Source organism: Anomaloglossus baeobatrachus, chromosome 2, assembly GCF_048569485.1.
Source record: "Anomaloglossus baeobatrachus isolate aAnoBae1 chromosome 2, aAnoBae1.hap1, whole genome shotgun sequence".
Lineage (NCBI taxonomy): Eukaryota > Metazoa > Chordata > Amphibia > Anura > Aromobatidae > Anomaloglossus > Anomaloglossus baeobatrachus.
Window position 1 is genome coordinate 570,073,569 of NC_134354.1, and position 14,668 is coordinate 570,088,236.

At 48.5% G+C, this 14,668-nt stretch overlaps 1 protein-coding gene across 1 annotated transcript in view; it reads right to left on the reverse strand.

Annotated features, from left to right (window-relative positions):
* Positions 1 to 14,668, reverse strand: part of DNAJC3 (DnaJ heat shock protein family (Hsp40) member C3) — a 96,796-nt gene that overhangs the window by 26,508 nt on the left and 55,620 nt on the right. The window contains exons 8-9 of the mRNA XM_075336750.1: positions 11,774 to 11,879; positions 120 to 240 (exon numbers count right to left, since the gene is read on the reverse strand). Coding sequence (XP_075192865.1) covers positions 120 to 240; positions 11,774 to 11,879 — 227 coding nt within the window. The remainder of the gene's footprint in view (positions 1 to 119; positions 241 to 11,773; positions 11,880 to 14,668) is intronic.

Sequence of the window (14,668 nt, forward strand, 5' to 3'; positions counted from 1 at the left end):
ATGTGTTTATTATGGGTGCTGTCGTGCGTTAAGGGAAAAATAATATATTAATAATTCTTTTGTGTGCTGAAGGCAATGAAAAAAATTAGAAGAAAATAAAAAATAAAATGAGACAGTACCTTCTTCATACATCTCTTCTTGTATGTAAGCTTCTGCCCGGTCCTTTAGTGCATTCACATTATTAGGCTCTTGTTGGAGGAATTCAGAGCACTCTTTAATGGCTTCGGTAGGCTGCTGATTCTGGAATGAGAAGGAACATCGTAAATTTTCCTTTAATCAATGCTGCCTTGCAAAAAAATCATTGTGAAATCTTTTCATTACCCCCAAAATACATCACTAAAGGGCATACTTTACAGATCAGCCAATATTGAACTAAAGTAGATACAAACCAAAACCCCATTTATTGCAATAAATATGAGTGGAATATGAGAAAGCGTAATTCGTAGTTCAGTTTTTCTAGCACGGATCACACCTTCATCTATGTAGATTTCATAGACTATTTGCTATAAACAGCAAAGTGTACACAATCAGTGAAAGAACAGACTGGATGGTAAACCTCGCCATGTCAGCTCCTCAATATGAAATTAGCAGCTACATCAGTGGCTGCGTGAGAAAGCAGATGTCAAGCAATACTGAGCGGTGGGATCCAGCAGGCGTCTGTCAGCTCTGCCTCAGCGTCAGGGAAGACAGTACATTCTGCAAGATCGTAACTGTCAGCGGGAGAATGTGACAGATATCACGCGGTACATAAAAAGCAGATGTGTCAGGCTATAAAAAAGCCAGGAACAGACAAGCAAGTATAATTACATGGGATCTGCATCATTTTCCTTGGTCATTAATGAGAATCTGTCACCACGTTTTTGCTACCTCATCTGAGAACATCATAATGTAGGGGACAGATGTGTCACTTACTGGGTTGTTGATTATATGTCATTTTTTTAATAAATGACAGATTTATCTTCTGCAAAGCTAGCAGTTCTTTGCATGCTGAGCTCTGGATAACCCTGCCCACTTCACTGATTTGCAGCTGTGTGCACTGTGCATAGGCAGAAAACAGTCAAATCCGCAGTGAGGGCAGTCTGTCTAAATGAAGAAGGGAATTTTGTTTACTTACCGTAAATTCCTTTTCTTCTAGCTCCTATTGGGAGACCCAGACAATTGGGTGTATAGCTTCTGCCTCCGGAGGCCACACAAAGTATTACACTTTAAAAAGTGTAACCCCTCCCCTCTGCCTATACACCCTCCCGTGCATCACGGGCTCCTCAGTTTTGGTGCAAAAGCAGGAAGGAGGAAACTTATAAATTGGTCTAAGCTAAATTCAATCCGAAGGATGTTCAGAGAACTGAAAACCATGAACCAAAAGAACCATTCAACATGAACAACATGTGTACACAAAAGAACAAACAGCCCGAAGGGAACAGGGGCGGGTGCTGGGTCTCCCAATAGGAGCTAGAAGAAAAGGAATTTACGGTAAGTAAACAAAATTCCCTTCTTCTTTGTCGCTCCATTGGGAGACCCAGACAATTGGGACGTCCAAAAGCAGTCCCTGGGTGGGTAAAAGAATACCTCGATAAAAAGAGCCGAAAACGACCCCCTCTTACAGGTGGGCAACCGCCGCCTGAAGGACTCGCCTACCTAGACTGGCGTCTGCCGAAGCATAGGTATGCACCTGATAGTGTTTCGTGAAAGTGTGCAGACTAGACCAGGTAGCTGCCTGACACACCTGCTGAGCCGTAGCCCGGTGCCGCAATGCCCAGGACGCACCCACGGCTCTGGTAGAATGGGCTTTCAGCCCCAAAGGAAGCGGAAGCCCAGAAGAACGGTAGGCTTCAAGAATCGGTTCCTTGATCCACCGAGCCAAGGTTGACTTGGAAGCCTGCGAACCCTTACGCTGGCCAGCGACAAGGACAAAGAGCGCATCTGAACGGCGCAGGGGCGCCGTGCGAGACACGTAGAGCCGGAGTGCTCTCACCAGATCTAATGAGTGCAAATCCTTTTCACATTGGTGAATTGGATTAGGGCAAAATGAAGGTAAGGAGATATCCTGATTGAGATGAAAAGGAGATACCAACCTTAGGGAGAAATTCCGGAACAGGACGCAGAACCACCTTATCCTGGTGAAAAACCAGGAAGGGGGCTTTGCATGACAGCGCTGCCAGCTTCGACACTCTACGGAGCGATGTAACTGCCACTAGAAATGCCACCTTCTGCGAAAGACGTGATAAAGAGACATCCCGCAGCGGCTCGAAAGGTGGTTTCTGAAGAGCCGTTAGCACCCTGTTAAGGTCCCAGGGTTCCAGCGGACGCTTGTAAGGTGGTACTATGTGGCAAACTCCCTGCAGGAACGTGCGGACCTGCGGAAGCCTGGCTAGACGCTTTTGAAAAAATACGGATAGCGCCGATACTTGTCCCTTGAGAGAGCCGAGAGACAACCCCTTGTCCATTCCGGATTGAAGGAATGAAAGAAAAGTGGGTAAGGCAAAAGGCCAGGGAGTAAAACCCTTATCAGAGCACCAGGATAAGAAGATCCTCCAAGACCTGTGATAGATCTTGGCGGACGTTGGTTTCCTGGCCTGTCTCATGGTGGCAATGACATCTTGAGATAACCCTGAAGACGCTAGGAGCCAGGACTCAATGGCCACACAGTCAGGTTGAGGGCCACAGAATTCAGGTGGAAAAACGGCCCTTGTGACAGCAAGTCTGGGCGGTCTGGGAGCACCCACGGTTGACCCACCGTGAGATGCCACAGATCCGGGTACCACGACCGCCTCGGCCAATCTGGAGCGACGAGAATGGCGCGACGACAGTCGGACCTGATTTTGCGCAGCACTCTGGGCAGCATCGCCAGAGGAGGAAATACATAAGGCAGTCGAAACTGCGACCAATCCTGAACTAATGCGTCCGCCGCCAGAGCTCTGTGATCTTGAGACCGGGCCATGAATGCCGGGACTTTGTTGTTGTGCCGTGACGCCATGAGATCGACGTCCGGCGTTCCCCAGCGGCAACAGATCTCTCGAAACACGTCTGGGTGAAGAGACCATTCCCCCGCGTCCATGCCCTGACGACTGAGAAAATCTGCTTCCCAGTTTTCTACACCCGGGATGTGAACTGCGGAGATGGTGGAAGCTGTGGCTTCCACCCACTGCAGAATCCGTCGGACTTCCTGGAAGGCTTGACGACTGCGAGTGCCGCCTTGGTGGTTGATGTATGCCACGGCAGTGGCGTTGTCCGACTGGATCCGGATCTGCCTGCCCTCCAGCCACCGATGAAAGGCCAATAGGGCTAGATACACTGCCCTTATCTCCAGAATATTGATCTGAAGGGAGGACTCTATCGGAGTCCAGGTTCCCTGAGCCCTGTGGTGGAGAAAAACCGCCCCCCACCCTGACAGGCTCGCGTCCGTGGTGACCACAGCCCAGGTTGGGGGTAGGAAGGATTTTCCCTGCGACAGAGAGTTGGGAAGGAGCCACCACTGAAGTGAAGTCTTGGTTGCAAGGGAAAGAGAGACGTTCCTGTCGAGGGAAGTCGACCTCCTGTCCCATTTGCGGAGAATGTCCCACTGGAGTGGCCGCAGATGGAATTGCACGAAGGGCACTGCCTCCATCGCTGCCACCATCTTCCCCAGGAAGTGCATGAGGCGCCTCAGGGGGTGTGACTGACCCCGAAGAAGAGATTGCACCCCTGCCTGCAGCGAAAGCTGTTTCTCCAGCGGTAGCATGACTACCGCTGACTGAGTATGAAACTCCATCCCAAGGTACGTCAGTGATTGGGTCGGTGTCAACTTGGATTTTGGGAAGTTGATGATCCACCCGAACTGCTGGAGGGTCGCCAGAGCGACGGAAAGGCTGTTTTGACACGCCATCTGAGAGGGTGCCCTGACCAGAAGATCGTCTAAGTAGGGAATCACCGAGTGGCCCTGAGAGTGTAGGACCGCCACAACAGATGCCATGACCTTGGTGAACACCCGTGGGGCTGTCGCCAGGCCGAAAGGCAATGCCACGAACTGAAGGTGTTCGTCCCCGATGGCGAAACGCAAAAAGCGTTGATGTTCGGATGCGATCGGCACATGGAGATAAGCATCCTTGATGTCGATCGATGCTAGGAAGTCTCCTTGTGACATCGAGGCGATGACCGAGCGGAGAGATTCCATCCGAAACCGTCTGGTGCTCACATGTCTGTTGAGCAGTTTGAGGTCCAGAACGGGACGGAACGAGCCGTCCTTTTTTGGCACCACAAACAAGTTGGAGTAAAAGCCGCGACCATGTTCCTGGGGGGGGAACAGGGATCACAACTCCTTCTGTCTTCAGAGCGTTCACCGCCTGAAAAAGTGCATCGGCTCGCTCGGGGGGCGGAGAGGTTCTGAAGAAACGAGTCGGGGGACGAGAGCTGAACTCTATCCTGTAACCGTGAGACAGAATGTCTCTCACCCATCGGTCTTGAACATGTGGCCACCAGGCGTCGCAAAAGCGGGAGAGCCTGCCACCGACCAAGGATGCGGTTCGGGGATGCCGAGAGTCATGAAGAGGCCGCCTTGGAGGCATTGCCTCCGGCGGGTTTTTGGGGGCGTGGCTTAGCCCGCCACGCATAGGAGTTCCTCTGGCCTTTCTCCGGCCTGCTGGACGAAGAGGATTGAGGCTTGGCGGAGGGACGAAAGGACCGAAACCTCGATTGTATTTTCCGTTGCTGAGGTCTCTTCGGTTTGGACTGGGGTAAGGAGGAGTCCTTTCCCTTGGATTCCTTAATAATCTCATCCAATCGTTCGCCAAACAAGCGGTCGCCAGAAAACGGCAAACCGGTTAAGAACCTCTTGGAAGCCGAGTCTGCCTTCCATTCGCGCAGCCACATGGCCCTGCGGACTGCCACAGAGTTAGCGGATGCCACCGCTGTACGGCAAGCAGAGTCTAGAACTGCGTTCATGGCATAGGAAGAAAAAGCTGACGCCTGAGAAGTCAAAGACGCAACCTGCGGAGCAGAATTACGTGTGACCGCATTAATCTCAGCCAGACAAGCTGAGATAGCTTGGAGTGCCCACACGGCTGCAAAAGCCGGGGCAAAAGACGCGCCCGTGGCTTCATAGATGGATTTCACCAGGAGCTCTATCTGCCTGTCAGTGGCATCCTTTAGCGATGAGCCATCTGCAACCGATACCACAGATCTAGCCGCCAATCTAGAGACTGGGGGATCCACCTTGGGACATTGAGCCCAACCCTTAACTACATCAGACGGGAAGGGGTAAGGTGTGTCAGTAAGGCGCTTAGTAAAGCGCTTGTCCGGAACCGCTCTGGGCTTCTGGACAGCATCTCTGAATTTAGAGTGATCGAAAAACGCACTCCGTGTACGTTTAGGGAACCGAAACTGGTGTTTCTCCTGCTGAGAAGTCGACTCCTCTACAGGTGGCGGCGGGGGAGATATATCTAACACCTGGTTGATGGACGAGATAAGGTCATTTACTATGGCGTCCCCTTCAGGTGTATCAAGATTGAGAGCAACGTCAGGGTCAGAGCCCTGAGCTGCGACGTCCGCCTCGTCCTCCAGAGAGTCCTCAAGCTGGGAACCCGAGCAGCGTGAAGAAGTCGGGGAAGATTCCCAGCGGGCCCGCTTAGCCGGTCTGGGACTGTGGTCCGGGCAGGAGTCCTCCACATGAGACCTAGGGCCCCCCCCAGGGAACGCGCTGCGGCGCGGACAGAGAGGGGCCTGGAGGCGACGATCCAACAGGGCCCGGGGCCTGTGTAAGGACCGGTCTGGACTGCAAAGCTTCAAGCAGCTTGGCAGACCATTTGTCCATAGACTGAGCCATGGATTGTGAAAGTGACTCAGAGAGTTTTTCAGCAAAAACGGCAAACTCTGTCCCTGCCGCCTGGACAGAGGGAGCAGGGGGGTCTACCTGAGCCGAGGGGCCCACTAGTGACCGAGGCTCCGGCTGAGCAAGCAAAACAGGGGTTGAGCATTGCTCACAGTGAGGGTAGGTGGAACCCGCAGGTAACTTAGCCGCACAAGAGGTACTGGTCGCAAAATAACCCTGTGCCTTGGCACCCTTGCTCCTTGTGGACGACATGCTGTTGTCTCCTAGGAGAGTGATCACTGAGGGTATATGGGAAAGGGTATACAGCCCGACCGAACAGAAATATATAAATATATAGTATCTATTCCGGCACCCTAAGGGGACCAGCACCGGGTGACCGGTGTGGCTTACCGACCGTTAAAAAGCGGAGCGTGTGTCCTCCAGATTCCCTGCCTTAGGTCTCCCAGCGTTGCAGAGCTCTTTCCTGGAAATCCTCCACCGGCAGAATGCCAAAAAAATGGCTGCCGGAGCTCTCTGGGGAGGAGTGGGGCCGTGGGCGGCGCTAGAAAAGTGCGGGAATCTGGAGTCCCCACAGTGATCAGTGAGGGGGGAGGAAACATACAGGATGCTCCGGCCCTCACATCCGACGTCAGGTCGGCAGTCCCGCCCTTAACCCTGATAGACAGGCCCGGGGGCGGGAGTTTTGCTACTAGGCCGCAATTGAAGCCGGGGACTAAATTTAAGACCGCGGCCGACAAGCAGGCGCGGTCGGCGCGGAAGTCCGCCGGCCGTCACAAATAAGCAGCTGCTGCAGCATCCGGGATGAAGGCGCTCCATGCACATCCCCCATGGGGACACAGAGTACCTTAGTGATGCAGGGCCCGGTCCCTGAGGATAAATAGACTCCTGTCCGACAGATTCCCACAGGGGCTGCGGAGGGAGCACGGTCCCAGTGAATGGATGACCGCTCAGGATCCCACTTCTCCCAGAGCCGCTAAGGGATGGTGAAGGAGACGGCGTGAGGCTCCGGCCTTTGTACCCGCAATGGGTACCTCAACCTTAACAGCACCGCCGACGTAGTGGGGTGAGAAGGGAACATGCCGGGGGCCCCGTGGGGGCCCACTTTTCTTCCAACCGATATAACTAAAATGAGAATGCATGAGTGGATGTGTGCCTCCTTCCACACAAAGCATAAAACTGAGGAGCCCGTGATGCACGGGAGGGTGTATAGGCAGAGGGGAGGGGTTACACTTTTTAAAGTGTAATACTTTGTGTGGCCTCCGGAGGCAGAAGCTATACACCCAATTGTCTGGGTCTCCCAATGGAGCGACAAAGAAAGTAGGTTTACTAGTCCTTTAGAGATAATCACTTTATGATATTAATTGTGATTGTATCAAAACTACAGCAAGCAGCCCAGTAAGTGAAACAGTGCTGGAATTAGGGTCTCTATCTATACAGCTTATCTTCAAAAAAAGCTATGGCATAGAAGAGAAAGAAAAAAAAAAAAGTGTTTTTTTACATGTTAATGGTTTAGTGTACCTAAAAAAAGTTGCATCAAATTTTAGGCTACAGTCTTCATAACTTTAGATTGGACTTCTGATATTCAGTTTACAACCTGCATTGAGGTTTTTCTCATGTGCTCATTCCTCCCCTATAAGACCAGGGTCACTAGTGTATAAAATCGGATATGATGTGCCAATGACACTCGGCTCTAACCCTGCTGTCAGCGTGAGCCGAGTGTCGTTTACTGAGAGTGTCGTTCACTTGTGAGAATAGCATCACAGGTGCCAAGAAGGAGAGCTTAATTCCTCATTCTTCTCCACTGTCTGTCTCTGTGTATATTGTACTGTATAGATGATAGACTTGTATGGGTGTGTGTGAGCTGAGACACGCTGCAATTTGTTTCCCCAGTCCGATTAGAGTGGATGAAAATCTTGCAGATCTGACCTGCATCATTGACTAACATAAGGCAGAGCGCAATGTGAGATTTTCTCGCATTGCACTCATCCAATTTAAACGCTACTGTGAGCGCGAGCCCTTAGGCATCCTCTATGTGAGCGCGAGCCATTAGGCATCATCTATGTGAGCGCGAGCCCTTAGGCATCCTCTATGTGAGCGCGAGCCCTTAGGCATCCTCTATGTGAGCGCGAGCCCTTAGGCATCCTCTATGTGAGCGCGAGCCCTTAGGCATCCTCTATGTGAGCGCGAGCCCTTAGGCATCCTCTATGTGATGTGAGCGCGAGCCATTAGGCATCCTCTATGTGATGTGAGCGCGAGCCATTAGGCATCCTCCATGTGATGTGAGCGCGAGCCATTAGGCATCCTCCATGTGATGTGAGCGCGAGCCATTAGGCATCCTCTATGTGAGCGCGAGCCATTAGGCATCCTCTATGTGAGCGCGAGCCCTTAGGCATCCTCTATGTGAGCGCGAGCCATTAGGCATCATCTATGTGAGCGCGAGCCCTTAGGCATCCTCTATGTGAGCGCGAGCCCTTAGGCATCCTCTATGTGAGCGCGAGCCCTTAGGCATCCTCTATGTGAGCGCGAGCCCTTAGGCATCCTCTATGTGAGCGCGAGCCCTTAGGCATCCTCTATGTGAGCGCGAGCCCTTAGGCATCCTCTATGTGAGCGCGAGCCCTTAGGCATCCTCTATGTGAGCGCGAGCCCTTAGGCATCCTCTATGTGAGCGCGAGCCCTTAGGCATCCTCTATGTGATGTGAGCGCGAGCCATTAGGCATCCTCTATGTGATGTGAGCGCGAGCCATTAGGCATCCTCCATGTGATGTGAGCGCGAGCCATTAGGCATCCTCCATGTGATGTGAGCGCGAGCCATTAGGCATCCTCTATGTGAGCGCGAGCCATTAGGCATCCTCTATGTGAGCGCGAGCCCTTAGGCATCCTCTATGTGAGCGCGAGCCCTTAGGCATCCTCTATGTGAGCGCGAGCCCTTAGGCATCCTCTATGTGAGCGCGAGCCCTTAGGCATCCTCTATGTGAGCGCGAGCCCTTAGGCATCCTCTATGTGAGCGCGAGCCCTTAGGCATCCTCTATGTGAGCGCGAGCCCTTAGGCATCCTCTATGTGAGCGCGAGCCCTTAGGCATCCTATATGTGAGCGCGAGCCCTTAGGCATCCTCTATGTGAGCGCGAGCCCTTAGGCATCCTCTATGTGAGCGCGAGCCCTTAGGCATCCTCTATGTGAACGCGAGCCCTTAGGCATCCTCTATGTGATGTGAGCGCGAGCCATTAGGCATCCTCTATGTGATGTGAGCGCGAGCCATTAGGCATCCTCTATGTGATGTGAGCGCGAGCCATTAGGCATCCTCTATGTGATGTGAGCGCGAGCCATTAGGCATCCTCTATGTGATGTGAGCGCGAGCCAATAGGCATCCTCTATGTGAGCGCGAGCCATTAGGCATCCTCTATGCAAGTTCAGTGTGTGAAGGTTGCTGCTGCGATAACAGCCTCTCAGGTATCTGCCACAATTCCATTCCTGTTCTTAGAGCCCATAAAGCTAAGTGCGCACGTTGCGTAATTGCATGCAGTTATGCTGCGATCTGCACCGCAGCGTAACTGCATGCGTCCTGCGTCCCCAGCATAATCTATGAAGATTATGCAGGAGACGTGCGCACGTGGCGCATTAGAGCGCAGCGCTTTGGCTGCTGCCCGAAGCGCGCGTTCTAAGAAGTGACATGTCACTTCTTTCGTGCGCTCTGCATGCAGCTCCTGCTCTGTCTTTGGGACGGGCTGGGAGGGGCTACATGCAGAGCGCATGAAATCGGCTTTTGTTTCTGCAGCGATTAGAAGCGCACGTGTGCTGTTCAAATCGCTGCAGAAATTTCTGCAGGGCCAGTACGCAACGTGCGCACATAGCCTAAGACATCTCTTCTCCCTTGTGGTGGTAGGCACTGATTCGGAGTGCGCCATCCTACATGGCCTCCCTTCAGAGCCATTCTCATGTCTCTACACAACTTATGGTGATCTCTCCCTACCTGTTCTTCAAAATTGTGTGCGCTTTTCTTTCTATATACAGGGAGATGCAGAGCAGCCTGTGTGATCCGCTCTTCCTGAACACTTACAGGATTCCACATCCACTCTCTGACTTTCTGTGAATGTTCTCCTTCCCCACTAGCAAAATGGTAAAAAAAAAAATTGTAATGCACACTACTTTGAAAGTAGTTAATTTTGCATTAAGAAAACAGACAAAAAAGAAAAAAAAACAAAAAATAGCAATGTGGATCACTTCAATACTTGTCAACAAAACAAAATGACTACAGACCCCTCTGTCACCAGTGCTGCAGCCAGAAATTCTGCTATGATGATTGACGGTGAAATAATACAATTTCAATAGTAATTAAAGCAATTTTTTTGGGGAAAAAAAATAAACTCATGGAAGTAAGAGGTGGATTTTAGGGATCATGGATCTCTACATAGGAAACAGATTTCAACATACATTTTATTCTCTTCTCATGAATGAATCCCACCATGTTTTCTGCTTAAAAGGTTTGTCCACTAGTGGACAACCTCTTAATATTGGATCAAGGTGGTGGAAAGGAAAAAAAAACAAAAAAAAAAAACACAACTTACCTCCCGGACTAGTGGCGCTCCTCCAGGCTTATGGCTTTAGCCACTTGTACAAAATGTGAACACTACAGCCGATCAGAGGCTCTCACACATTTATCTGCCCTGCAGTTATAGCCATCGCTGTATGATCATTAACCCCTTCAGCCCCGGGGCACTTTCCGTTTTTGTTTTTTGCTCCCCTTCTTCCGAGAGCCGTAACTTTTTTATTTCCGTCAATCTTGCCATATGAGGGCTTGGTTTTTTGCGGGACAAGTTGTACTTTTAAATGAAATCATAAGTTTTACCATATGGTGTACTGGAAAACAGCAAAAAAATTCCAAATGCGGAAAAATTGCAAAAAAAAGTGTGATGGCACAATAGTTTTTGGGATGTTTTATTCACAGTGTTCACTATATGGTAAAACTGATGTGTGGGTATGATGCCTGAGGTCGGTGCGAGTTTTTAGACACCAAACATGTATAGGTTTACTTGTATCTAAGGGGTTAAAAAAAAAATCACAAGTTTGTCCAATAAAAGTGGCGCACGTTTTGCGCCATTTTCCGAAACACGTAGCGTTCTTATTTTTTGGGATCTATGGCTCAGTGATGGCTTATTTTTTGCGTCTCGAGCTGACATTTCTAATGGTACCATTTTTGCGCAGATGCTACATTTTGATCGCCTGTTATTGCATTTTGCGTAAAACTTGCGGCGCCCAAAAAGCTTAATTTTGGCATTTGGAATTTTTTTGACACTACGCTGTTTACCAATCAGATTAATTGATTTTATATTTTGATAGATCGGGCATTTCTGAACGCGGCGATACCAAATATGTGTATATTTATTTATTTTTTAACCCTTTAAATTTTCAATGGGGGAAAGGGGGGTGATTTGAACTTTTAGGCTTTTTGTTTTATATTTTAAAACTTTTTTTTTTTTTTATTTTACTAGTCCCCCTAGGGGGCTATAGCGATCAGCAATCCGATCGCTCTTATCTATCTGCTTATCACAGCTATACAGTTGTAAACAGCAGATTCAGTCACTTTCTGTTTCTATCTGGTCGCGGCCGAGGGAAAACGAAAGTGAAACTTCATAGCTGCAGGCGTCATCACATGACCGTGTGCTACGATGGCAACCACCGATAGTCACGTGATCACGCACGTGACTTCCGGTGCGGGCGGTGGTAAGTAAACATGGCCGCACGCATATAGATCTTGCTGCCAGACTTTGGCAGCAAGATTTAAGGGGTTAATGGCCGCGGGTGGAAGAGATTCCACCCGCGGCTAGCAGGCACACATGTCAGCTGTTGAAAACAGCTATGTGTGCCGACCGCCGCCACCTGCCGCCGGCAGGGGGCGGGGCTTAACGGGACACGCTCCATGACGGATATATCCATCCATGGTCGTGAAGGGGTTAAACTTGGTCATCACTTACTTTTGAGTAACAGTGACAAAGACGTTCCCGAACCAGTGCGGCATAAGTGGGGACATTTGGCTCTGTTTTCAAAACGGCTCCATATTTACCGATAGCATCTTCATACCTGCAAAAAAAATATCCTTAATACTTAGAGCGAGACAAGTAAAATCTATTAATTCTGTACTTCTGAAATGGACAGACACCATTTATACTCTACTACAGACAAATCCATAATAAAAATACATATATACACACACATATTATACAACTCCTGGCAAAAATTCTGGAATCACCTGGCTCTGAGGATGTTCATTCAGTTGTTTACTTTTGTTTAAAAAAAAAAAAAAGCAGATCACAGACATGGCACAAAACTAAAGTCATTTCAAATGTCAACTTTCTGGCTTTAAGAAATACTGAAAAAAAAAATCATGAAAACAATGTGCTAGCCAGTAACTGTTGCTTTTCAAAACCAAACAGAGAAGATATGGAATCACTTAATTATGAGGAAAAAATTATGGAATCACGCCGTAAATTTTCATTCCCAAAACTAACACCTGTATCAAATAAGATCTGCTCATTGGTCTGCATCTAAAAAGGAGTGATCACACCTTGGAGAGCTGTTGCACCAAGTGGACTGACATGAATCATGGCTCCAACATGAGAGATGTCAATTGAAACAAAGGAGAGGATTATCAAACTCTTAAAAGAGGGTAAATCATCACGCAACGTTGCAAAAGAGGTTGGTTTTGCAGTCAGCTGTGTCTAAAATCTGGACCAAATACAAACAACATGGGAAGGTTGTTAAAGGCAAACATATTGGTAGACCAAGGAAGACATAAAAGCGTCAAGACAGGAAACTTTAAGCAATATGTCTCCAAAACAAGAAAATGCACAACAAAACAAATGAGGAACGAATGGGAGGAAACTGGAGTCAATGTCTGTGACTGAACTGTAAGAAACAGCCTAAAGGAAATGGGATTTACATACAGAAAAGTTAAACAATAAAAAGTTGACTGCCTGAAGAGAACATGTAAATTTCCACAGTCATTAATGATATGGGGCTGCATGTTAGGTAAAGGCACTGGGGAGATTGCGGTCATTACATCTTCAATAAATGCCCAAGTTTACATTGAAATTTTGGACACTTCTTATCCCATCAATTGAAAGGATTTTTGGGGATGATGAAATCATTTGTCAAGATGATAATGCATCCTGCCATAGAGCAAAAACTGTGAAAACATTCCTTGAAAGAAGACATATAAGGCATTGTCATATCCTGCAAATAGTCCGGGTCTCAATCCAATTGAAAATCTTTGGTGGAAGTTGAAGAAAATGGTCCATGATATGGCTCCATCCTGCAAAGCTGATCTGGCCACAGCAATCAGAGAAAGTTGGAGTCAGATTGATGAAGAGTACAGTTTGTCACTCATTATGTAAATGGCTCAGAGACTGCAAGCTGTTATAAAAGCCAGAGGTGTTGCATCAAAATACTAGTGATGTATTGCAGTGTTCTTTTGTTTGTTTGTTTTTCATGATTCCATAATTTTTTCCTCATAATTGAGTGATTCCATAATTTTTCACCGTTTGGTCTTGAAAAGTAAACACTGGCTAGCACATTATGTTTTCAGGATTTTTTTTTTTTAGTGTTTCTTAAAGCCAGAAAGATATCATTTGAAAGGACTTTAGTTTTGTGCCATGTCTGTGATCTGCTTTTTTTAAACAAAAGTAAAACAAAACAACTGAATGAACATCCTCAGAGGCAGGCGATTTCCATATTTTTTGCCAGGGGTTGTATATATATATTATATTATATTTTATATAAAATATCTCTTTCCAATTCACTTACATTAAAAAGCCACACAGCACAGACACATATGGATTACACGTCACACCATTTCCCAAGCTGATCTCTCATGAAGCCCTTTGAGCTTCCTGATGAAACCACATACAGTGCTGACCAAAAGTATTGGCACCCCTGCAATTCTGTCAGGGAATACTCAAGTTTCTTCTTTAAAATGATTGCAATCACAAATTCTTTGGTATTATTAACTTCATTTAATTTTCTTGCAAAGAAAAAACACAAAAGAGAATGAAACAAAAGAAGGGAATTTTGTTTACTTACCGTAAATTCCTTTTCTTCTAGCTCCTATTGGGAGACCCAGACATTTGGGTGTATAGCTTCAGCCTCCGGAGGCCACACAAAGTATTACACTTAAAAGTGTAAACCCCTCCCCTCTGCCTATACACCCCCCCGTGCATCACGGGCTCCTCAGTTTTGGTGCAAAAGCAGGAAGGAGGAAACTTATAAATTGGTCTAAGCTAAATTCAATCCGAAGGATGTTCGGAGAACTGAAAACCATGAACCCAGAACAATTCAACATGAACAACATGTGTACACAAAAGAACAACAGCCCGAAGGGAACAGGGGCGGGTGCTGGGTCTCCCAATAGGAGCTAGAAGAAAAGGAATTTACGGTAAGTAAACAAAATTCCCTTCTTCTTTGTCGCTCCATTGGGAGACCCAGACAATTGGGACGTCCAAAAGCAGTCCCTGGGTGGGTAAAAGAATACCTCGGTAATAGAGCCGTAAAACGGCCCCTTCCTACAGGTGGGCTACCGCCGCCTGAAGGACTCGCCTACCTAGGCTGGCATCTGCCGAAGCGTAGGTATGCACCTGATAGTGTTTCGTGAAAGTGTGCAGACTCGACCAGGTAGCCGCCTGACACACCTGCTGAGCCGTAGCCTGGTGCCGCAATGCCCAGGACGCACCCACGGCTCTGGTAGAATGGGCTTTCAGCCCTGAAGGAACCGGAAGCCCAGAAGAACGGTAGGCTTCAAGAATTGGTTCCTTGATCCACCGAGCCAAGGTTGACTTGGAAGCCTGCGACCCTTTACGCTGGCCAGCGACAAGGAC